The 26,038-nt window shown below is 35.8% G+C and overlaps 1 protein-coding gene and 1 non-coding gene across 2 annotated transcripts; both read left to right on the forward strand.

Annotated features, from left to right (window-relative positions):
* The first annotated feature begins 19,225 nt into the window (after nucleotides 1–19,225).
* On the forward strand, nucleotides 19,226–21,504 carry LOC117025294 (cytochrome c oxidase subunit 7C, mitochondrial). Its single transcript, XM_033111164.1, has 3 exons — nucleotides 19,226–19,418; nucleotides 20,387–20,530; nucleotides 21,361–21,504. Exons 1-2 carry the CDS (start codon nucleotides 19,344–19,346, stop codon nucleotides 20,501–20,503), a joined length of 192 nt encoding a protein of 63 aa, XP_032967055.1. The 5' UTR covers nucleotides 19,226–19,343; the 3' UTR covers nucleotides 20,504–20,530; nucleotides 21,361–21,504.
* LOC117025426 (small nucleolar RNA Z39) lies at nucleotides 21,184–21,246 on the forward strand. The gene has a single exon (XR_004423620.1). It is a non-coding gene; the product is annotated as a small nucleolar RNA Z39 (small nucleolar RNA).
* Nucleotides 21,505–26,038: the final 4,534 nt, after the last annotated feature.

Raw genomic sequence — 26,038 nt, forward strand, 5'->3', positions numbered from 1 at the left:
TTTCTTCTTATTTTTAAGCTGAGTTCATCTATGAGCAGGCTTGACAATATAGTTGCGTAGGAACAAAGCTAACTAAAACTAATGAATTTTTACGTACAATTTGAATGTCAATGATGCACAATTTTCCAGAAACAATAATTATAATTAAGTCTACTTCCAAACTTTTTTTTTAATCTGAAGTGGTAGTGTGGCAAATCAGAATTACGAGTATGCAGAGTGACAGCTTTTCCAAATCATGCACTATGGAGATATTAAAGATAGTTGAAAAGTAATCACATGTAGGTAAAAAAGGAGAGGACGGTTATCTAATTCTTCCAATGACATCATTCACTATCAAACCAAGTAGATTCATGGGTTATTTCTTCTGTTTTCCATTTGCTTACATTCCCAAATTACTCCTTGCTTATATGTACAAGATAGTAAGCATTCAGATAAATATAACACTAACATTTAAAGATATGCTTCAACAAGAAGAAAATGAAGTCCACACAGAGACATATAATATAATAAACTAAGCAGAATACAGAAATAGATGAAAATATGTTGATAAATTTAATTAACTAATTAGTAATTAATTTTATGTACTAAAATCAAAATTTGTGTCACACAGCTAAAGCAGGGCTGAGAGAAAATTGTACAGCACTAAATGTTTACATTAGAGAAAAGAGAAAATTTCAATTTAATAATCTATATTCCCACCTTATATTTTATGAAGTTACTGTTACCCTGATTCCAAACCCAGACAAAGACAATAAAAAAAAGAAAAGAAAACTACATCTCATGAATATAGATGTAAAAAGCCTTAACAAAATATTAACAAGCAGAATTCAGCAATACATGAGAAGAATTACGTACAATGACGATTATTTAAAGGATGCAAGACTTGCTCAATATTTAAAAATCAAATGACGTAATCCACCATATAAACAGGCTGAAAAAGAAAATCACATGATCATATCAATTGATGGGGAATATGCATTTGACAAAATTAAAACACCCATTCATAGGATTGAGGAGAACTTCAACTTGATGAAAAAAAAAAATCTGCAAAAAACCCACAGCTAAAATCATGCATAATAATGAACGACTTAATACTTATCCCCTAAGATCAGAAAAAGGCATGATATCTACTCTCACCACTATTAAACATTGTATGGGAAGTTTAAGGCAGTGCCATCAAGCAAGAAAAGAATACAAGGCATATAGATGGGAAAGGAAGAAGTAAATCTGCCTTTATTTGCAGAAGACATAATGGTCTATGTAGAAAATCATGCTGAATGGCAAAAGCTAATCTCAAAAGGTAACATACAGTATGATTTTATTTATATAATTTTCTCAAAATAACAGAATTATAGAGATGAATAACAGATTAGTAGTTACCAGCGATTAGGTATCATGGAGAAGGAGGAAGGTAGGTGTGACTATTAAAGGATAGCATGATGGAGATCTTTGTGTTAATAGAATAATAGTTCTTTCTCTTGATTGTGGCAGTGGTTACACAAATTGACACATCTGATAAATGATATAAAACCACACACATACACATTGTACCAATGTGAGTTTCCTGGTTTTGATATTGTACTATAGTATATTTTGGGGAAACTAGGTGAAAGGCACATGGGACCTTACTATATTATTATTGCACTTCCTGCGAAACTACAGTTATTTCAAAATAAACTGTAAAAACAACACAAACTAAGAGAAAGTATTTCCTATTAATATGAGTGACAAAGAATTGCTCTGTGAAATTTATGAAGAATATAAAGAAAGCAAACAACCAATTAAAAAAACGTGCAAAGAATAAAAGGAAATTCCTAGAGGAGGAAAAGATGCTAGTAGACATAATTAATCCACAACTATTCATTATGTTATATTCTCTGTTTCTTCTATATTTGGAATATTCTGTGGATAAAACTGTAAAGCTCCCCCAAGTTATAAATGGAAAACTTGACAGATAGATTTGTCCATGTAGTTACTATGTCAATTCATCATTTCATTCAATTTAATAAAATATTCATACTTAAAAACTACTTCAATTAGAAATTCTTTAAAATACTAAATGTCAGTGTATAGCACAATTTCTAAAATCCTAGTATAGAAGTCAAGCTCTCCTGCTTTCTAACTAGTTAAAAATACCACGAAATGAAATAAGAACACCTTATTTAATTTGTTGTATAATTTGCGGATGTGGACTGTGAAGTAAGTTTTTTGAAATGGGTGGCAAAAGAAATGCTTGGGGGTGGATAGGGCAGGGGTGTAGTTGAGAGAGCTAAACAAAACTGCAATCTAGCCAGGATATACTGCGTTTAGCGATTCAGACTGACAGACTTTTTTTTATTATTATTATTGATTTCAGGTAATCATTTTTGAGCAACAACACCATGATTTCTGCCTCAATTCAACTAAATTACCGTGTCAGTGTAGTTCTAACCTGAAGGGAAGTAAACCTTCTACTAAGATGTCAAAGTTACTTTCTGTTAGAACCAGATATCTCTCAGAGCTCAAGATTAATGAGAAAATAAATCTCAGATCAAAACAAAAGAAAAGAAACATATCATTCAACAAACTTAATCAATTTGATTTTTAGTCTAGCTTCACAACACACCTGAGATGAATACATATTTTCTACAGCAGTATATATTTCCAGGAAGAAAGCATGCTCAGAAAATAAAGATTCGAGGTGGTCAAGGGCAAAATTACCTCAGGAACCTATGTCAACAGAATGATCCCTGCACTGACGGGCCCTAAGCAGCTCCCTGGAATGGTGGGCGAGGGGGCCTATCGGAATGGCACTAGGGCCATAGAATGAACATTTCTGTGCGTGCAGTAACAGATATTTCAGTGTGGTAGTTTGGGTTTGAATATTATGAATTCAAGAAATAATCTTAGAAGATTAGCAGGAGTAGATGTAAGAAAAACTTAGCATTGTTTGGCATCATTTGGGAAAAGAATAACATTCATATTTTATATTTTCATAAAATTTAAAGTTGGCTTGTAAAAGTGTTTTATTAATAATAGGAAAGCTGGGATGTTTTAGATGTTTTGAAATTAATACATGTTGAATAAACTGATTTTAACGTAATATGTAGATGTATTTATGGTATGCAAGAAATTAATTTCTGGCAACATTTTTGAAAAATAGAGGTCCCAATATATTTTTAGATTTCAAGGGAATTTTTTTTATTCCAGACTGTATCTATCATAAATGAAATACATACATAGTATAGCATTTTGAATATCACTACAATGAATTCCACACTAAAGGTTTTTCATCATCCATTACTTTGTAATCATTATTTTCTCAAAAAGCTAAGTTGGAAAATCTGGTTATCAAATATATTTTAACAATATAAACTAATTTCAGACGACCAATGGCAACCTATCTCTTCTCCCTACTTAAACATCAAAGACTTGGATAAATTTAATCACTTTCCTTTTTTCCACAGAAGTGATTATTATATGTTAGTAAAAGATGATACTCAGGCAAAAGAAAAATTTCAGGGTAATTAAGTAATGTCCTGCATTTAAGGAAATGAAGATGCTTCTGGTTTATTTGCTTTTTAACATTTCTTTTTTCTCTACATACAAAAATAATATTCCAAAGAAAGCTATCCAGATTAATAATCCACATGAATTAGTACATTTAGAAGGTTAAGAAGATAACAATGTATATAATAACTTTTATGACAAATGAATATTTTCCATTTTCTGATTCTGTTATAAGTGTACTAAAGCTAGCATACTTTACATATGCACATATTCTTTTTTCTAATACAAGTATGATATACATTGTGTTATTTAGTTTTTCACCTTGTATTTAAATGTTTACTCAAACAATCTTTAAAATTCTATTTGTTGAGGGTACAAAGAAACATTATTTTTTTTTTTACTGCAACCTTAACCATTAAAGCTAAAGCATTGCAAAAGCAGCTAAAGAAAAAAAAAATGCATGTGACAACAGACAACAGCAAAGCACTAAATGAATTTCATAGTGTAGCAAAACTTTTGCTTTAAAATAAGAAAAATATATTTATAGCAAACTTCATCATCATAATCCGATATAGCGTTATTATACTGAATATTGACTTTATAAATCATGCAAGACTTTGCTATTGATGAAATGTATTATTAAAAGTAGAGTGACAAGTGTGACAAAATCTATTGCTGTGTGCCTTCAAACACATTGTCTCATCACAATCTGAAAGAAAAATGTATCACATGGGATAAAGAATAAAAAGATCAACTCCAAGGGTTATTATCTTGTCACTTCCTATACACCCTGACTTATTCTACAGCCATTCTTTTAAGGGAATGAAAAACTGGAATACATTACTAGCTGTAGTATGTTTCTTGCTAAGACCTGTCTTTCAACTTTCCTTCTGTCTGTAAGTGACCACATCCAAACCCATGGCTTCAACTTAAGTCTAGATTTATGATGTTCGTAATTAGTTCTACCTCCGAATTATTCTCTGAGGTTTATATCCACCAGGGACAGTATCTCTATTTGGATGTCTCAGGAGCTCCTCAATTTCAACATATCCAAAACTGAACCAAAGTTTATCCCTCCCCAAAAACTTCCAATTTTGCTCCCTAAATATCATCTTATTATTCACTTACCTTTATCTACATTGTGAACACCCCAGTCCAATCTACTATTTTCTGTCATCAAACTCTACTATTACCAACAGCTTTTTCACTGGTTTCCCAGAATCCATTCTTGGTCCTGTCTTAGCCATTCTTCACTCAATAGCCAGAAATATTGTATCTAAGACCAAATAAATAAATAAATAATCCTTGAACAAAGGGAATGGTCAGATACATCTCGTACTATTATCAAATAAGATGAGGAAATATAAGATTCAGTGGAGTGATAGAGATAGAAGCCAGACTGGAGAGAGAGAGCAAGTGAGAGGTAAGAAAATAGAGATACTGTGTGAAAACAATGATTTTAAGGAGTTTATGGACTGAAGCAGAGAAATTGGGTAGGAGTAACATTGAAATATTAAATCAAGGGAGGAATTTCATAGGATACAAAGTAATAGAAAATCGGTATGCTGGTGGATCTATCATGCTCCAGTAGGACAGAACCAGAAAGGACAAAAAAGTCAGGTTTCTATTTTTTAGGGGAAATTTTTTTTATATAAAATCTGTGGTTCACAGAATATTTCTTCATCCAAAACTTTGGCCTTATAGACAAGATTGTGGTCAAAAATGGAGCAATCTAGTAACTGCAGGAAGTGTCCTGCCCCCTCCACCTTCCCTCACCCCAGGGCTGATGAATGTAAGCTGTTTGAAATGGATCTTCACTAAGCACTCTAGCTGAAAGGCATTAGAAAATGGTCATTGTAAAAACTCTTCCAAATTGTGGACTACTGCCACTTCCTCCTTCCTCTGTCCTCTGAGCACTGAGCGCTAATAATACCCAACTCCGTTGATCCTTACTGACTACATAAATGATGAATTTAAAGGAGAGACGATTAGTGCCAGCCTAATGGAGTGTCCAGTGACCAAATGTTCTCAGATTTCAGAGTGAGGAGTTGTATTAACGACCACAGGTTTCTGACATGAAATTATACAAGAATGTGAAAGTAAAAGCAGCAATGCTCTGGAGTCAGCACCCGAGGGTGGATGAAGGGATGAAATAAAGAAATCATAATAACGCAGTAAGTAAACCGGTACTAAAATGTCTCTACTTGTAAAATTGCAACTTCCATAGGTTTTTATTTAAAAGCCTAGGCCCTTGGAGTTAAACTGAGTTCAAAACCCATGTAGACCCCACCATTTACACTAGCAGGGTAATTTTGGACAATTAATGTTCTGGAAAGTTCAGCTTTCTTTGAACATTAAAACCATTTTTTTTTAATTTCACATAGACATTTTTATTAACAACACCTTTTTAAACTATTAGTTTTTTAAAAAACAGTAGCACAAAAATATTTTAAGGGAGCAGTCTCGCAATCTGATGACCTTCTAAAATACAGGTAAGTCACACCAGATATGAATTCCTGTTAATAACATACAAAAGAACTTTTTTAAAGAAAACTAAAAGGAAAAAGAAAAACGGAAAGAGAAAAGGAATAAGATTTAAAACTCACTGGATTAGACAGGTGAGGTTTGTCAGAAGGATATACTCGTAGGTACCTACCACTTTTCAAAAGTTCACTTTATGCCACTGGGCTTTGACGAAAGACCCACATTAGTACCTGCATTTGCTAACCGAAAGGAATCTGAAGTGGATTTTTCACTTTTATGAAAAAAAGCAAAAAAGTTTAGCTTTTGTTTTGCTTGGAGCCCAAGCCTTTATAGAGGCAGCACGCACCTGGACAGTGACAGGGGCACCGCCAAGCATCTCCCCCAGAAACCACACTCGGCATCTCAGCATCAAGTTGCCATAGCTTTACCCTGTGTCTGTGAGCAACTGTGCTTTATCTCCATTTATTTTGTGCATCCGTTAGCAAGACGTGTTCTGTGGTATCAGAAAAACTTAAAGAGAGCTAATAAGGGTGTTAATGCTGAGCATAAAACTGGACATAATTAAGTGTATTGGGTATGATTTGGCAGGTTATTTTTGTATCTGGGAATGCTCAGAAAACTTTCCATATAAATTAATAGTGATTGCTTCTTCTTTGCTTTACATCATTTCAGCTTATGCAAAGTTTCATAGGAATGCCCTACTTTCCATAACGGGAAGCCTGTATACTCCTGAAGCAAAGGGTGGCACACACAGATTTGTAGTCTGAGTGGTTTTTTAACCAGATAGCACGAATACGTAGGCCCTGCAGTAGTTACCACTGACTTCTTACATGCCCCACAGGAACCAGGGGAAGCCAGTGGTGATACTGTCACCAAGAGGTTTAATAGCTGGCCTGTCAGACAACTAAGACCATTTTTAGCAGAAGAATTTCTCAGAAAGGCCTGGCTGAAAGCCTTCTCATTTGTATTGTATCACTTATATGCGTTTCAGGGTTGTGAAAAGTCATATTTAAAAAAATAGAAGAAAAAAAACTAATGTATGTCAGTTTCTCTTATTTAATGTCGCTAGAAAAGACATTTGACAAACGCACTTTTGCCAATCCCTATCCTAAATTGATTCAGAAAGAAAAAGCTAACACTCCTGTTAACCAATTAACCTGATATTTCTGTTTAATCCTTGTTATTGCAGTCTCAAATATAAGGTATGGCTATAGTACGAGATAACAACTAAAATTCGTTCTTTATTATGTAATGTTAGAGATACAAGAAATTGGATGAACTGGTGAAATACTATGTATCCATTCCCGTTAAGACTATAAATGAATATATACCTGTGTAATAGTAAAGCACTTTTGTCCTCCCAAATTGCTATTTCAAGGTAATGAGTGATATTAAAACCAATCTATCAGAACTCAGTGTGGAATTTTTTGTTATTCTTGGAGATTGTCAGCTTCACTCACACTTTACTGCACTATCAGTAGTAAGCAGAGTATTTTATCAGCTTCTGGAGAAAAGGCAGCATTCTAAACAGTAACAATTGTTGACATTTTCTTAAAAAATAATAAGCAGCTTATTGCCATTAAGACAAGAAAATTACTATTGCAGACAATCATCACTTGTAACTAAAATGTTGAAAGTTCTAAAATGCCTGTTTAGGAAAATTGTCTTTAGGATATTTAAGGACTGCTTTGAGATATACAAAATACCTATTGACAAAACTTTTTCTAGGACACTAATCATTATAGATAAATACAGCTTGATCAACAGTTCAAAAAAAGAAGTTGCTACATTAACTTTAAAGGCAATAAGTGTATTTTATCCCATTACCTACACTTAATGTTTGTTTTAAAACAACGCAGACATGTGTCTGACAGAACTTCGCTCAGTGCCTCATTCCAGTAATAAGTGTTAAATTTAGTGAACGAATGATTCAGTGAATGAATTAACAAAACTGTTAAATAGTACAGAACATTTATTGAGTCAAAAATAGGTGCTTTATTAAAGGACCAATTTAGAATTATTTTTTTTTGCATTTAAAATGTTTATCTTTATTGTGTCAGAATCTTCCTGACTTGTGTCATTCCATAGAGCTCTGCCATTGCCTAAGCTTGATATTTCTTCCTCACAGTGACTATAGCATGCTATGACTACTTTATCATTTACTAAAACTTTGTTATAACTATTTATATTTTGTGTCCTCTACTAGACTGTAACCTTCCTTAGGGGCAAGGTCTGTATTCCCAATAACCAAGCAACCTGTCTAGTATCTAGTATTGTGCCACATAATATGCATTAAACTTTTTTGAAAGAATGAATAAATAAGCTCATCTGGAATGGAGTGAGTGGCTTGGTATGGAGAGACAGGAAGGGTCAGGGAAGGCTGTCCTAAGGATATGATAGTTCTTAAAGATAAGGAGACTTTTACTAAGCAGAAGGGGAAAGGGATATAATTTAGGCAAGAAAAATGTGCAAACACATAAGAATTGGGACCTGAAAATTATTCAGTATGTCAGTAATTTAGTATATCCAAACATTAAATGCATGAGGAAACTGAGAACTTAGAAAGATCTTGCAGTCAATGCTGATGGTACCCTAGCCAGACCCCCTCCACTTTTCTGGTGCTCCATTGTTATGGGTTAAATTGTGCCTCCTCAAAAAAAAATATGTTGAAGTTGTAACACCTGGTATCTGTAAATTATTTGAACATGAGGTTTTTTACAGATGTATTCAGGTTAAGATGAGATTATTAGGGTAGGCCTAATATGACTGGTTTCCTTATCAGAGGAAGAAAATTTGCATACGACACAGAGGGAGAACGCCATGTGACAATAGAGACACAAACAGAAAGACAGTCCAGCCCACTTTCTGATCCCCAAAACAATAGTAGCATCTCATTTTCAGGTAACAAATTATATTCTAGTTTTTTATTAATGCATAAAAACCAACCCACATTTAGTGGGGTAAAAAACTATTTTATTATGCTTATGGAACTTAGATGCACTCGAGAATGAAGTCTCATTTATGAAATCCATGCAGACCCTGACCTTTAAGAACCATGTTCGTGTGCTGCACAAAGTGACTGGGTGTTGTTATCAGAGACAGATTACTGGGCCTGGAGGCCCAGTGGTCTCCCAAGTATGAAGGTTCTGTTTGGCTGTAGCTTGTATCTCTGCATTTACAAGGATATCTCTTTTATCTTTAGAAAACAGAATTTAATGATCAGCAAGAAAAACTGAAATACGCATTGCTAGCATGTAGAATATGTTCCTACAGCAAAAATTCTGCTTTCTTACTATGGTTAATTTTCTGCTTAAACTTTTCTAAATTATGTTATAGTTCAAAGTTACACACAGTTGTAATTAATATCCGATAAAAACATCCATCATTCTTTACGATTTCTGGTACTATTTATGCATACATAAGCAAGAATATTCACAGACATAGCCAACTGGGCATTTTTTTTAATGTGCTAATAAAAGAGAAAGAATGTGAAGGAAATATTATCATTTTCCTTTGTTTCATTTACATTTTTATGAGTTCTGACATGATCTGTGTACTACACAATATAAAATAAGCACTTGGATTTAACTGGTTAAAAATATTGACATTCACTAAGAAAAATCTGAATTAAGATAATTAAATGTTGAACATCTTCCAAAACATTCTCTTCTACCCTCTGGCTGCACAGGAAGAAGCACTGCAATTACTTCTCACTGTGCTGCCTAAAATCAGTATACATTTAATAATATAGTGGGATTGATTTTTTTTCAAGTTATCCAACTTGGGAGATTTTTCTTTAGTACCTTCATATTTTTATTGCTTAATTCATTTCTTCTTTTAAAAAAAAGTTACCTCATCCTTAAAGAAAGTTTGTTTTAAATAAATAAAATATTAGGCTGAATAAGATAATAAAATTTTATACTCAATGTTTTTTTGTCTCAGTACTGTCAGCCCATCTTATTTTTAAGTAATCAAAACACATTCCAGATTTTACCAAAAAAATCTAAGAAGGAGTAATTTTATGCAATATCATCCTTTTTTTCTTATCAGCTGAAAATCAATGAACTTAGAAACTGTACATTTGGTCTCTTATAGGCCAACTGTTATTCAAAGGAAATATATGCACTCTTAAGAAATTTTAGATAATGATGGAAACCTTCTAAATAGTTCCATTTTAAAATTATTATTAATACTAGTTATTAATAAATACCTAAAGTATTAAATACTATTAAAGAAAAATTTACTGTTTTTTTTATTGTTTGATTACTTTCCCCTTCAAAATATTTTTTTTTATATTTAATTGTTGGGATTTTTTAAACTTCTATTTTAAAAATTCATAGTATACTTATTTCTACAGGCTCCAAAGGGGGCAATAAGACATGTCAAAATCTATTTTTTTGATTCACTTATCTGTATATTTCACAAGGAAAAGATTTAATGTAAATTCCATATTTCACTTTGGTTACCTTTTTGCTCTTTGAAGATTATTTCATTCTTTCCTTAGAATCATCTTTTATACTATACCAAAAGCTTAATATACTACATATTCTTAAAGATATGAGATAGCATTTTCTTAGAAAATTGATTGTAAAATTGTATGTATTTTTTTTCTGGCATATCCAAATTTTCCTTACATTATTTATAATCTGAACTGGCTCATTCGTAAAATCACATACCATTAGATTGTATCTAACATTATGTACTGAATTTCCAAATAGAATCACTAGTACAAAAAAATCCCTAGCAGTGTAAAAGTTTTAGCATGGATGCCTTAAATTTGTCTTTAAAATTATATCTGTACAGTAATTTCTTTAGAAGGGACAAAAATGATTTGCTATTGCCAGAAACAATAAAATTTTGTTAAAGCTTTTTTTGCCCATCTCCCAACTCCCCTCAATAAACTTTTACTAATCACTACATTAGTGATTCGTTGGTTTTACTTCTGTAATTTCTGAACTTTTGACACTTCTTTAATAGGCCTCCACACTCAAGGTTTCCTGCATGATTTGGGTTCTTCTCCTCACATTAAAGGAACAATATTCTGATTTCCTCATCCGGTGAGTAAGAGAGGCATTCTCTCACATCTTAAGTTTATAGTCTGTTTTTTTAAATTATTTTATGTATCTTTAAATGAACTTTAGTAAATGTTTTTAATCAAATGCTCTGTTTATCTTTGTTATTCAGAACATGCGTAAGGTTTAAGTGTGGAGCTCCATAGCTCTTCCAGGCAAGATAGAAAAGTAGGAAACTATCAGAGTCAGAAAGTCTGGGTTTTTTTCCTTCAGAAGATGGTTTTTCGAGTGGCACTAGTCAGGAAAGTAGTTTCTTCCCATTCAGATAATGATGGGATTTCCTAAGGAACTGATTAATAATAATAATAATAATAATAATAATAATAAATATCTTACATCAAAAGCTGAGAAATGTATGATCGGTGACCCAAGAGTCTAGGAAGCAGGGGTGCCTTGGTGACGTGAGTGACTTGAGAAGTTAAATATTTTGGGGACATGTGAGCACAGTTGGTGTGGCCTTACTATAAAAGCTGATGATATAAACAAAGAAAGTGTGGCAAGTATGATGAAGGTAAGAGTGATCCCAGCACAAGTAAAAGAGGAAAAAAGAGCAGCAGCAATAAAAACAGTGGTAAAGAAGTAATAATAATAACTGCTATGTATTGAGCATTATGACTTGCCAGATACAATGCTAAGTACATGTGTACATTTAATTAAAAATTAATTGTCTGTTTTTCAAGGTAGAACTAAGGACAAGTTCGTTATGTTCTAAGCAAGTGGATCTCACAGAACACAGATTCATAAGGTAGGAATAAAACAAAAGCAAGCTTTATTACCACTTCCCCTCTGCCCTGGACTTGGGGTAGAACAGAGAGGAGGATCAACGGAAGCTTATAAATGGTCAGCCCTGCAGGCGGTGACTGGCACACACTAATGGCAGAGAGGGGAGTGGGCACTATGCCAGCGGACTGCAGAAGCCTAAGACAGTTGAGCCTTCTCTCACCCAGAAGGGTCAGGCACTGTGATTCCCCCGCGGATCTCAGCAAGTGCAGAAGCATTGGCTCAGACCAAGCCTGTGTTCTGTTGACTCACATTGCCCTGAAGAGTTGGCCATAGGGCAGTGGTTTTCAACCCCAAATGATGTTTGCCAGCAGAAGGGACTTTAGGTAACGTCTGGAGACACACTTGGCAGCCACAACATGGGAGGGAGAATGCTGCCAGAGATGTAGCTAAGCATCCCGTAATGCACGGGACATCACCCTCAATAAAGAATTATCCGGCCCGTAATGTAAATAGTCCCCTGTTGAGAAACTCTGCCATAGGGTCTCACTTTTACAGGACTGAGTACAGGTTGGGCTTTAACTGAGAAGGCTGAGGGTGCTCAGAGGCAATTAACAAACCAATCATTTTAAAGTATATTGCTAAAAGTAAGTCATGGATGATTGAAATGTTCTGTATCTTAAACTGTGGTATTGGTTAATGAATGTATACAGTTGTCAAACAGTATACTCAAAATAGATATGTTTTATTACATGTAATTTATGCCTCAAAAAAGTGGATCTTAAAAATTAAATCATAATCTCACATTCAAAATAGTACATACTTGTATTTAAATTTAAACTGCCACATTTTTCATTCATTGTTTTCAATAAGTATTTATTGAATGTCTTCATGGAGGATACTTAAGATGGATTCATAATTGACCAGAAAAAAACAAAACTCCCTGCCTTCATGGAGCTTACATTCTAGTAATGCCTCAACCTTTTTTTAAATATATTTCAGACCTACATATTGCAGTGGCCAATCTGTTGAGAAAAGACAGAAAGGTAGTTAAAACATGACATATGGAGGGGAACCCCAAAAGGGGGATGTGCTGGGGACATTTGCTAATAGAACACTCTGAAACAGCATATATCTCAGTTAACCAACCCTATAAAGTAGGTAACATGATTGTCCCCATTTGAAAGATGAGGAAAGGTCATGCAATTTGTCCAAAGCTAAATGTTAGGGTGTATCTTGGCTTTGAATCAATGTCAGTCTGATTCCAGGTTGAGTAACTCTGGGGAAATGTGCAGGAACAAGAAATTACAAAATTTGCCCCCACTTTAGCAAAGTCCCAAGATTATATGTAACCACTGGATATTGAATTCTCGCAGCGGCACTCTTAAGATTCCGACAAGAACCAAGAAGGGCTCCATGGAGGAGATGCTATGTGTTCAACCAAACCATTTCCAGTTTCCTCTTAGCCACACAGAAATCTCAATTCCTCAGACCTCCTGCATCTAGGTGGTAGCATGTGATTGGTTTGGGCATTATAATGTGAGCACAAGTAGTGCTGCCACCTGCTGACCCGTCCCTGAACAACCCTGTGGGAGCCTCCACATTCTCCTTCTCAGCATGGTGGCAGACAGGGCCCATCTGGAGGATTGAGGGGAGGCCCATGAAGATGTGGCACTTGAATGACCACATGGAAGATCGCATGCTGAGCATCTGATTCAGATTATAACATACTGAGAAATAAATCTTTATTCTGTTAAGACATTAACATTTTGGGATCATTTGTTATATTAGCTAGCTTTAACTAACTTGCTGAGCTCAGGCTCCATAAAGCAAAGAAGAGACAAAATAGGTCAAGTATTGCAGGAGAGCTCTCTAGGTACCCTGGATCTCCAGAAAGATGAACAAGTGCATGCTAGAGCAAATTAAGCCTGATACATCATGAGAGGCAGAAATGACAAAACTAAAGCTATCCTCCTTCTGGCACATCACAAGAAGGCAGGGTTCTTTGGAAAACACAATAATGCTGAGGAAAATAGAAGGCAGCAGGGAAAAGGGAAGACTGCTTGTGAGATGTTTTGGCTCCATAAAGGAAGTCATAGGCGTGAGTCTACAGGAGCTGAGCAGGGCTGTTGAGCAGGACACTGTGGACCTCACTCATTCGTAAGTGGCCAGGAGTCAGAGCCGACTCAACGGCCCATCACACACACAAGTAACACTACAACAGCTTTCTATGTCAGGAGAATTTATGATTTACTAGTTTATTTTCATGCTAATATTGTTCCAGAAAACATTTGAGGTACAGAACAAAGACACATACTATATAACAAGATAAATTTAAAATGGGGGAGAAAAGTAAAGGTAAATAAATTTAGAAAAGAAGATGGAGTCAGGCATAAAGTACACAAAATACATTCATCCTCTCCACTGAAGGGTTCACATACTTGGCTCTAAGCTTTCTAGGAACGAGTATCAGGAAAAAATCACAATGAAATTTGTTATTCACTGTACTCATAAGGTGAAAGCAAATCAGCTACCCAGGAAAAACACGTTTATTCTAGTTCTAAGACCACAGAGAAATTTCTCCTGTGGGTCTTCATAAAAGCGATACAGTGAAATATATTGAAATGCATCCTCAAAGGAAAAAAAAATGTCTACAGTAAACCCAGCAATGAGTTTCATAAGTCTGTTATTTATAAAATCCCTCAGTACAAAGTGGTAAGAAGATGCTGAGCATAACTCAGAGATAATGATACAGTTTTAGAATGCTGTTCAGTGAAAGTCTAGCTTAATTGAGGAATAAAAGAGAACAGGAAATTAAACTTAACCCCCTTTGTGTAATAATTTTATAATTAGTTGAAATGTCTGAAAGAACTGTGATGAAGTCGGTAATAATTTACTCAAAGTGCATAATGTTGTTCTCAAGTAAAGCCCATTTTTCTTACTTAAGAGCCTAAGCTGAAAAAGACCAATACAAAAACTGTTATAAACAAATATATCTTGATGGATTGTGTTAACCCAGTGGCTGCCAGACCATTGTCTTAGAGAAACAGAATGCTTTTGATTGGATTCCTACAATCTCATCTGAATGGTAGAAATATATAGTAGCAGCAGCTTTATATGCATTGATCATCAGTAATGGTTCTAAATCAAAATTTCCAGGTAGTCCTTATTTGCAGTTCTTTCCAATCACCAAATGTAATGCAAGAAATTTGGTTCTACTCTCAAATACCTCCTATGTATTTCTTACTTCTACTCTAACAAAAAAGGATTGCTTTTTAGAATGATACATCCAAGGGGATTCGTTTTCAAAATCCCCTTCCTCATTTAGACTGTTTTCCTAAAATAAGTAAATTCAACTATTTAATCATTTAGTATTCCACTTATAGAAACAAGCAGGAAATGCTGTAGTTAATTAAGAAACCTGTTCAAAGTGATGATAACAAGTATAATTGCAAGTTAAGTCAAGATGGAGATGGAATATAAATATAACATGAATCAGTGATTTTCACATTGAGAAATGTTAGTTTCTGCATTCATCTTGTAAAAAATATATCTGCCTATGCTTGGTAATTCTCAATGTCAAATAAGTATATCATAGTCAATCTAAAAAACGTTAATTGTCCTGAAACTCATATTGAGATTAAGCAATAAATTTGGAATAAGAAACATGAGATGCTTTTTAGGAAAAAAGTGGTATAAAAACTAATGAAACAAGATGAAGAGAAAATACACAGCTTGATCAAGTAAGCACTGTTTTTGCAAAACTTTTCTTCCTTCACTAAATCAGCTGGCATAATACTTTCCAACCCAAACTGCCTCAGTGGAATCACATTTTCTCCTTTCCTGAACTGAGGTTTTTGTTTGTTTGTCCCTCTAAATGCAAAATTTCAAATAGAAATTAAGATGAAGTTCTGACTTTACAGTAGTGGGACATTATGAAAACTTAAGAACAAAAGAAACTCAAGTTTTTCAATGCAAGACAGAAATATATAACTTCTTCACTAAACAATTTATTTCTAAATAAACTCTAACCTAGTTCTTCAAAATATGATATAGTAGTTGTTGAAAGAAATGACAAATACTGCACTTTAATTTTCAGATATACTGTTCTATGTAATGTAATTTCAGTCTCCAAAGACTCATGTGGGTCTAGAAAGTACATTGCTCACTCTAAAATATACACCTTACACACTACTTAAAATAATTGGATTGTATTTTTAAAAATATAACTTCAGAGTAAACCTCATGTCCCTAAAGATGTTTTCTATTTTGTACCAATCCACGAAATGTCTCATTTCTCTTAAAATTCATTTTGTAGCAAAAGAGTATCAAACTGAATCAAAAGTTTCTCTAGGATGATTCACATTTTTCTTGCTTACTATTATGACTGAATTTAGATTGTTAGGCTATATGGATCCCAAATTGTGTATGATACCTGTTCCAGGATTCTACTTCTGTATAACAAACTATCCCAAATCTTAGTCGCTTGAAACAACAATTTATTTAACAATATTTTATCTCATAATTCTAGAGGCTGACGGGTTCCGCGGGGCACTTCTTGCTTAACATCTTCACATAGGTGTAGGCAAATCATAACTGTGGTTGGAGTCACATGAAGGCTTCTTTATTCATATATCTGATGCCTGGGCTTGGGGATGGCAAAAAGAGCTGAGGCTGACCAGGCATATGTCATATTTCTCCCCTCCTCTTTCTTTTCCTTCCCACTTCCCTCCTTCAACATGTGGCTTCTCCAAATGGATAGCTCGGGCTTCCTTATATTCCAGGTTATCTCAGGGTAGTTAGACTTCTTACATGGTGGCTGACTTTTCCCAAGAAAACATTCCAGTTGCCTGAATGAAAACTGCAATGCTTTTTATAAGCCAGCCTCAGAAGTCTCAGAATGTCACTCTGCTGCTTTCTATTGGTCAAGCAGTTTACTAAGGTCAAGAGGAGGGGAGGTAGGCCCCACCTCTCCATTAGAAGAGTTACAAAGTAATTATAGCCATCTTTAATTCATCACAATACCTATTCAAAAATGTAAGATTGTCAGATTTCTTTAAACTTCTTTTTCTTCCATGGTGAATTTAAGAGATCAAAATTAACATAAAACCCCTAAACTCAGGGTATGTTAATTATTTAGCTAATTTATTAATTGGTTATTAATTAGCAATTAAGAAAAACAATATGGAAACTTACGTAAAATTTTCCTTTGTGCTCAGTTTGGCCCTTTGACAAAAACACTCGTTTTAAGATAAATATTTTAAATGACACCACCAAACTTCTAAATGTATAGATCGATGGTGAGAAACTCCGTTCTTCTCATAACAGATAATTTCCCTAAATAAAATAGCATTACTTCTAGGTGTCTGTTCCAGTCATTTATTACATGACAAACTACCTCAAACTAAATGGCCTGAAAGAACAATCATTTTACTATATCTCACATCTACAGCATTTTGGGCAGGGCTAAATTGGGCAGCTCATTATACAGCATTGACTGGGGTCACCAGTAATATATATTCAGCTGGCAGCTGGACTGGACTGGAGGGTCCAAGATAGCTTCACTCACATGCCTGACACCTAAGCCCATCCCCATCTTCTTTTGGTAGGTTCTTTCCAGCAGACTTGTCAAATTTCTTACATAAAGGCTCAGGGTTCCAAAGGCAAGTATCCAAAAAAAAACAGAAAAAGAAGTTGCCAACAGCACAGGCCTGTGCAGGACACTGGCACAGCATCACTTACGCCAAAATCTTTTGGTCAAAATTGTCACAGATTCCATCCAGATTCTGGAAGAGAGGGCATAAGCCTCATCTCTTGATAAAAATAATTTGTAGCTGTCTTTAATTTGCCACAGGTCCTATGAGGAGGAAGACAATTCCAAAGCCATGTGCTAAAAACTTTCTTGGAATTCTCTTTGGAGTTATCTGGAAGCCAGGTACAGAGGAGACTCAATTAATGTGAATTAGAAGTAACAATGAACCAGTTATACAGAAGTTATTACTTACATTAGATTGAAAAGGACAATCCAGAAGTATTAGATGTGGAAACATTTTCCAATTATGTTTAAATCAGAGTCCTTTAATACAAAAAGTTGTTGCATGGGAGTTTTTTTCAAAATTGAATATCATATATCTATCTATTAGGAGACAAACACCAGTTATATAATGTATTACATTCATTTCTAGTCAATCGGAAGGTACTTGTAGAAATAAAACATAATTTTTTTCTTTAGTCTCTTTCAAAACCTAAAAAAAGCCTAAACACACTTTTTATACCCAATTGTCAAAATAAAACTTGGGTCTTGTTTAACTTTGTTTAGCACTGTTATATAAATGGGCCATCTGAGGCTACATAGAAGTACACGTTCCCACAGATGAATAACGTAAGACTCAGGTTACCAGGGCCTTTCGCAGTCTAACGTACAAATTCTCCAGCCTCATTTATCACTGGTTTCTTCCCAATGCCCACTAGTCAAAGACCACCAGGAGCACACCTGTAATTGAACAAACTGGGTTTTACTCATTGAGGTAAAAGAGACTGAATACCATGAGGAACCATGGATATCTCAGTAAAGTGTTAGGACTTATAGAATTTGGACTCATTTTCCATAACTTTGGCTGTCTTACTAAGTCTTATTTAGGAAGAAGAAAGATTAGTTCAAGGTTGAGGTTGTAATTGACAAAGAAGCAGAAGTCATCATATTAGACTGGATATGGTGGTTTTGGTCATTTTTGTGACCTGGACAAGGTTCATGTTTTGTCTATGTTCAGATATGATAATACAGTGGTTATTATTTTCTTGATCCATCACTGACACAGTGATTTTTGTCTGACGTTGATGTTCTGTGAAATTGTTTACGTTCAGCAGAATACCAGGCTAGTTCCAGATATCAGAGGCCGCCTCTCTCTTCCATTCAGAACATGCCATACTCATACTGGCCTTGAGTTTTCTCTGGCCCCTGTCCGTACTTCTGTCCTTTTCAGTGCCCCATATCTTCAGGAATCCTTCCCTTAGCACTCAACTCAGTTTTCTCTCTGACATCCTCTGTACTGCATATTCGTTGGTTACTTGCGTTCACACTGTTTCCTCAGATAAGATTGTAACACGAATCTCTCTCAGCTCTGGCAGAGTACTGCAATTCACAGGCACCTCGTTTATAGTAACACAAAAGGAAAAGGGAGAGGTTGATTTTCATATTTCATAAACTAGAGCACACGTGGTGAAACTGCTTCACTAAATTCAGTAAAATCGTCTGGACACAGACCTGAAGAATCCTGTCAAGAACTCGATAAGAACTCAGGTCTGAATGAATCACTGCTAGTAACAAACAACCAAGTTTCTGTTGCTGCCTCAGCCTGACGTGAGACTACATTTCCCACAATCCTTCCGGGCCAACACGGCGCATCGAGGTTTTGAACTACAATTCCCACAATGCTCGGAGACCGCCCCTTCCCATCCCCATTTCCCACCTTACCTTTCGGCCATTTCACGCAGAAGAACTAGGTCGTGAGAAAAGGAGGAACCGCCATTTCCTCCGTTTTCGGTCTCTGCGCCTTTTGCAGGCCTCCCAACGGCGCTATGTTGGGACAGAGCATCCGGAGGTTCACAACCTCTGTGGTCCGTAGAAGCCACTATGAGGAGGGCCCAGGGAAGGTTAGTGTGTAGGGGCCCGGGTTCGTTGGGGAGGGGGCCCTTGGCTTCGACTCGCTGAACTCCCAAGGCCGCCTATGGGCGGTGGAGAGGGAGAAGGTAAGCCGGAGATTTGGTCTGGGACGCCGGCTAGCTTTCCATTTCCCCCTGGGACCCGGGAAAAAGCGCAGGACCCTGGATGCGAGCCTTAGTCGGGGAAGGTAATGAGTAGGTAGAGCTGGAAGCCCTACCTAGCCTTAGCGCTCCCCCGCCTTGCTCCGAGATCTAAAGGGCTGTGGAGGTATTGGCGGCGGATGCATCGTGTCTCAAAGTCGATCTAGAGGTCACCGGCCTAGGAGTGAAGGTCATTGGAAAGTAATGAAGACATGAGGGCCTTTGGTTGTGAGTCTGATCTTACCTAACTAGTTGATCAAATTATAAATATTAACCCTCGGGTAAGGTTGGGTTTAGCTTCAAGTATAAATAGCTTATATCGGATAGTTAGCAGTAAGAACCTCCGAGGGTTACGCGAGGCCTGAGTAGTAAAGGGCTGAGAAAAACGGTGTTGAAGGTGGGGCAGCTTGGTTATGAAAATATCAGACTTAGTAGTTCAGGTAACATTTACCTGTCCCTTCTTTACTGAGTAAAGTACTTTTCCAACAAACAGTAAACTAGAGCAACGCGTTCTGTTTATACAATGACTTTTGGAGAGCATTTTCGATTTTCTAAAATAAAGAACTGCTCACTGTTTTACACCTGAGTTCTGAAGACCAGGCGGTAGCCTGGTGCTCAGTAAAGCCGGATATGTTTTTACCTTTTAGTGTGGTGAAGGTCACAAGAGGACTTGAAGGATAATGTTTAAAAAGGTGTTGCTATGATATATGGCATGTATAACATGATTAATTAAAGAAAACAAATTTGGTATCTCCTGTGTACTTCTTTTGATCGGTACAATCAGATAACTTGAAGTTCTCTTTTTTTACCCCCAACAGAATTTGCCATTTTCAGTGGAAAACAAGTGGCGGTTGCTAGTTATGATGACTCTGTACTTTGGATCTGGATTTGCGGCACCTTTCTTTATAGTAAGACACCAGCTGCTTAAAAAATAAGGATGTTTTACTTAATCCGTGAAACAGGTAATTAATGGGTTTCTAATCTTCCCAAAGCAATGCTTTCTCTTTTATTTCTTTTCTTCGTCTCTTCTCCACCACTCCCTCAAGGGAAAAAAAATTACAAATACATTTTTGTGGGTAGGGCTAATTGCTGAAGTGAAGTGTGTAGGTGATGTTGATGGAGACTGGTTAATAAACCTAGTAACAAATATTTCTTTACCTGAGCCCAGGGTGTTTTGAGGACTACTGTTTATGAGACATAGTTTTACATTAATAATCTCATGTGGTTCCCTAGCAAGTCTGTGAAGTGGATGATGTTAACCTGATCTGAGACAAAAATGTTAAGTTGCCCAATATTGTATAGCTAGTGATGGTGGACCTGATTTTTACCTCGGCTGTTTTGTTTCAGAGCTCCACTCTTACCCAGATGAAGTTCTAGTAAACTAATTAAATGTTAGTCTATCTTGATGGCAATAAATGTTAGTATATGTCTTGTGTGCTGGAGGTTAGCAAATTCCCTATGTGAGAAGAAAACAGTTAGCTTAATTATAAGCAGGATTTTCCTCAAAACAACACTATAGGCAGCTCTGGGATAATTGGAATAAATTCCCAAAATATACTTTGGAAAATAAAGAAGGGAAATGGTTTATCCAAGCCATTAATATGGAGAGATTTTGGTGCATATGATGAAGCAAATCAGTATGAATGAAGTCATGATACTGTAAACGCTTTCTGATGTACCTACCGGTCATAAACTGATGAACAGACAATGCATTAATGAAACTACACGATTTCTGTTAAATGAATGGGATTTTTTAAATACCATTAGTTTTTTTATGTGTTTTTATTCACAGATATGAAGAGGAACATTTTAAGAGGTGCAGTCACTTTGAAAAATGGATCAAACTGTTGAACTCAACATACTAGAAATGTTTGTAAATAAACTTACGGCATGAATCCTTAATGCCTCTTCTCTCAAATACAAAATGTGATAACGAGCATGTGCATACTTTTTTATCTGGGTAATATCTGTTAGTTTTTTGACCAAAATATGTATAATTTAGCTTGTTTCTTCGTCTTAAATTCTCAGATTTTATAGTTTAAAGGGAGAGTAAAGATTTACTTTCAGTCTTTACTTTGAAGGAGTAAATTGGTTTTTCTCCATGAGTGATAATCATGAGGAAAACCAAATAGTGATGACAGATTAAAGTTCAAGAGCTCCGTTTTTTACCTCCAGACCTATAACCTAAAACAAATCTTTGCCTTGATAAATGTGCTGCTGACCAATATTAGTCGTGTTTACATGACTAGAAGTATGGTATTTGAAATGGAACGTAATAGCATGTAAGATAGAATATAGGAAATATTACTAATTTATTCTGGAGCTTTGACTAGTAGAAATGAGGTAAAAGATGGCTCTCAGTATCGTTGAATCAAATTTACATGAGTAGTGAAATGCTGCTTGCCGCATAAAGTGTAATTACTTAATTTCTAAGGCTTTGTATTAGGGTAAGGAGAAAGTAGCTACTGAATATTTTAATCCCAGTTGGGTTACTTTTAGAATACCCCTGGTGATAGAAAAATACTATAAAGCAGAGCTTATAAACTGGTGGTCTGTTTTTGTCCTGTAGACTTTTTGGTGAGAGGAGGTGCTGTACTGTTTTTAAACCAATATTTAACACCAGAATATTTACATAAAGTTTATATTTCTAGATTCTTGAAAAATTGCTCTGGGTGATTCTATATCCCTTAATGGAACGAAACAGCTACCTAAGTCGCACCTCACAATAACATTAGATTTCCTATATGTCCCTAGTGTTAAACTGCTGATTTGCCTAAAATTTATTTTTTTATTTTATTTTTTTCTCTCAGTTTGATGCAATTGAATCCAAGTCACTTTGTCCAGGTATTCCCTATACTTGTGTATCATTGTTTTTTGATTATCCATTAATGAATCAGATGTCGTTGTTTGGCGAGTTTTTCATGGAACATCGAGGCTTTCTACTTTTGGGAAAAGTGGAAACGAGTTTAAGTTTAGGGTTCATAAAATGATTCTGAATTCTTGGTTCAAATCTTTGCCCTTAAATTACATTTAGCTATCTCTTGTTTTCTTGGAGAAAATGAGGATAGAACCTACGTCATATAATTTTGAGAGTCAGTGAGTGATACAAAAACATTTCTGTCAAGTCCTAAATAAAGGGTTTTTTTTTTCTGTTTTCAATACATTAAGAGTGAAATGTTAATTTAGTATCAGACAGCAAGGTGTAGGTAGAAATCTGATTTAGTAAATTTGTCTTCCTAGGTTAAAGTATTTGAGGATTATACAGTCACTTAACATTGCCTGTAGGTTCTGTGACTTGAAAACGAAACCAATTTTATCATAGACTAGTTGGTATAAACAAGAGTTAGCATATTTCTGATCCAAAAAAAAATCACTAAACTTCTAAACAAAGACCTAAAACACTTCTAATATTAAACATTCAAATAAATGTGGGATATCCATACATGTAAGAAAGATTAATAGAAACAATTATTTTCCAACCAGTTTATTCCAGCTCCGGGTTGAGAGAGGCTGGAGCCTATCCTGGCAGCTCAGGGCATACTCAGACAAACCCACACTCACTCTGACTGGTACAATTTAGACATGCCAGTTAAGCATGCACATCTTTGGGATGTGGAAGGAAACCAGAGTACCCAGAGAGAACCCACGCAGAAGTGGGAACAGGCAATCCACACAGACAGTGGCCCTAGCTAAGAATCATTTTCTCATCAATGTTATAACAACGTTTGCCAACCTGTACGTAAATGAGATGAAAACATTTCTCTGTCCTGGTAGGCGCCATGGATTGTCCCATCCACATAAAAAGTTTTCAACAGGCTGACTTTTAGTGTGTAGTGAGTGGTAGAGACCAGAAAATGCTTAATTCCTGTATTGGGGTTCTCCAGAGACGCAACCAACCTGATGTGTACATATTGACTTTATTTAAGGAATTGGCTCATGCAATTGTGGAGGTTTGACCGGTCAGAAATCTGATGGGGTAGTACTGAAGAGTTACAGTTTTCATCTGAAGCATCTGTTGCCAGAATTTCCTCTTCCTGGGCAGTTGGTCTTTTTCTATTAAGGTCTTCAACTGATTGATTGAAGCTTACCCACCCACCCACGTGAAGAATAATCACTAATTTCATCCAAAAAAACTTCACAGAAAAATCCATAGTAATGTTTAACCAAATCTCTGGATACCATAGCCTAGCCAAGTTGACACATAAAATTAACCACAATTTCATAAGCACATGACTTCAGTATAAATTTTTTTTGTGTTGGCTTGAAATTTTAAGAACCACAGGATATTAATTTTTATAATTATATATTCTCCCATACTTTTTTTTTTTAATTCAAGATAACACAACCACAAGATTCCCATAAAAAAAATTCTCTTGGAAAGAATTACACTGGATGGACCCATACATGCCTACATGAAGCTAAGCTAGGCCAAGTAAAATACCTTATGTAGATGTTTCCCTGACTCCAGAATACTGGAATAGGGATTTTGGCAGGAGCTGGTAACACAGGATTTTTCAAGAGAAGCCACTACTGCTTCCATAATTAAGCTTGGCTACCCTAAAGGGAAAAAAAATGCTACATTTTTCTATGGAGTCAGTTAAGAAAGGGTTGAATTAAGAATATGGGCACAGGGGCCGCCTGGTGGCTCAGGCGGTTGGAGCTCCCTGCTCCTAACTCCGAAGGCTGCTGGTTCGATTCCCACGTGGGCCAGGGGGCTCTCAACCACAAGGTTGCCAATTGGATTCCTCGAGTCCCGCAATGGATGGTGGGGCTGCACCCCATGCAACTAGCAACAGCAACCGGACCTGGAGCTGAACGGCACCCTCCACAACTAAGACTGAAAGGACAACAACTTGACTTGGAAAACAAAAGAATATGGGCTCAGGACTAATACTTGCTTGGATTCAAAGCCAGGTTTGATCACTTCATCAAGAGACTATTCCTCAGTTTCCTCATATCAGAGTATCTTAGGGTAGTTGTGAAGATCAAAAATAGAAATATGTCTATATTTAGGTAAGTTTCTTGAGCCTTCTGCTATAGAGTGCTTAATGAAAACTGTGATGGAGGAACTAAAATGGACTTGTGTAAATGATTCCAAGTTAATCCCAAAGCCAATCCAGTTTCAAGTAGGTATTTTCAGTTATACTCTAGCTACACTTCTAACCAGATGTCCAGCAAATACTTCATCCTTAGTGGTGTAAAAATGCCAGGGGTCATGCATGGTACGACTATGTGGGTCAAAATAAGCTGTCAGAATCAGTGAAATTCCAGCTCCTTAGCATGTCATCCTGGCCACGCAGCTCCAAGTGTTTCATGTCCCACCTCCGTATCTTAGCTTAGGGGTCACATTTTTTGTAAAGATTTCTCCTGATTCCTCGCCATTATCCCAAACACTGCACATAAGTCAACAGCACCCTCTATAATTATCTCAACATGTAGTGTAACTACTGATTTCCTTACATATCACCCATGCCAGCTTGTGATCATTGAGACCAAGGAGGCTTTTATTTATTCTGGTATCCATGTATAATTTAGTAAGAGGTCAAAGGACATTTATTGAATAGTTACTGAATTGAAGCCAAGAATGATAGAATTACCTAAATAGAGCAAATCCCAGGCCGCCTAGTCTATACACCAAAATGGTGTCTGTTTCAGTGTTTTCTGAATATAAATGAATTTTTCACAGATAACTTGCTGAGTTGGGTTCTCCAACCAAATATATATTGAAATAATCCAATTATCACAGACTCAAATTAGGAGTTTCTGCCAAAACATGACTATGTCACTGACCACACCATTTATTTACTCCATCTATATGTTTTGTAGACAGCTTTCCTTGATAAAAGAAAGTGTGTTGATTTACATTCCAGCAGTAGCTACTGATCTTGTTTCAGACCAGCGTTTGAGAAGAACTTGTTTAAAGAATTAGGGAATGTATGGTTTCACATAACAAAATGCAGAGCTCAGTGAATTTAAGGCCCTATTTTTCACTCAGCCTCTTGTTCCTAAACTATTTCTTTGTTACAGGATAGCTGTGCTATGCAGGTCCAGACAACCTATACAGACTTAGCAATATCCAGCAAGAAAAATTATTGGTTCAAATTATTTTTTAAGAATGAAGAAAGGTTTCCTAGAAACCCACCAGCAGACTCCACCACTTACTAGCCACAAAGATTGTATACCCATTTCTAAATATAACACTAACAAGGGGAATGGCAGGTGCCTCAATGATTAGATTTGAGCAATTAGGATTTTCTCCCAAGTCATGTGGGAAGAATGGACCCTGGAACAAATCAAGATTCTAATAGAAAGTGAGAAGAAAGGGGATGTTGGGTATGCAAAAGATAGTGCCTGCTGCAATTATTCTGTATTTCTGTATACTGAAAAGATAAACCCAAATGTCAAAATGTAATAAGCCTTTATTTTAGTATATTTAATTAGTAAAGACCTTAGCACAGGTCTTTAGAACT

This window comes from Rhinolophus ferrumequinum, chromosome 7, assembly GCF_004115265.2.
Source record: "Rhinolophus ferrumequinum isolate MPI-CBG mRhiFer1 chromosome 7, mRhiFer1_v1.p, whole genome shotgun sequence".
Taxonomy (NCBI): domain Eukaryota; kingdom Metazoa; phylum Chordata; class Mammalia; order Chiroptera; family Rhinolophidae; genus Rhinolophus; species Rhinolophus ferrumequinum.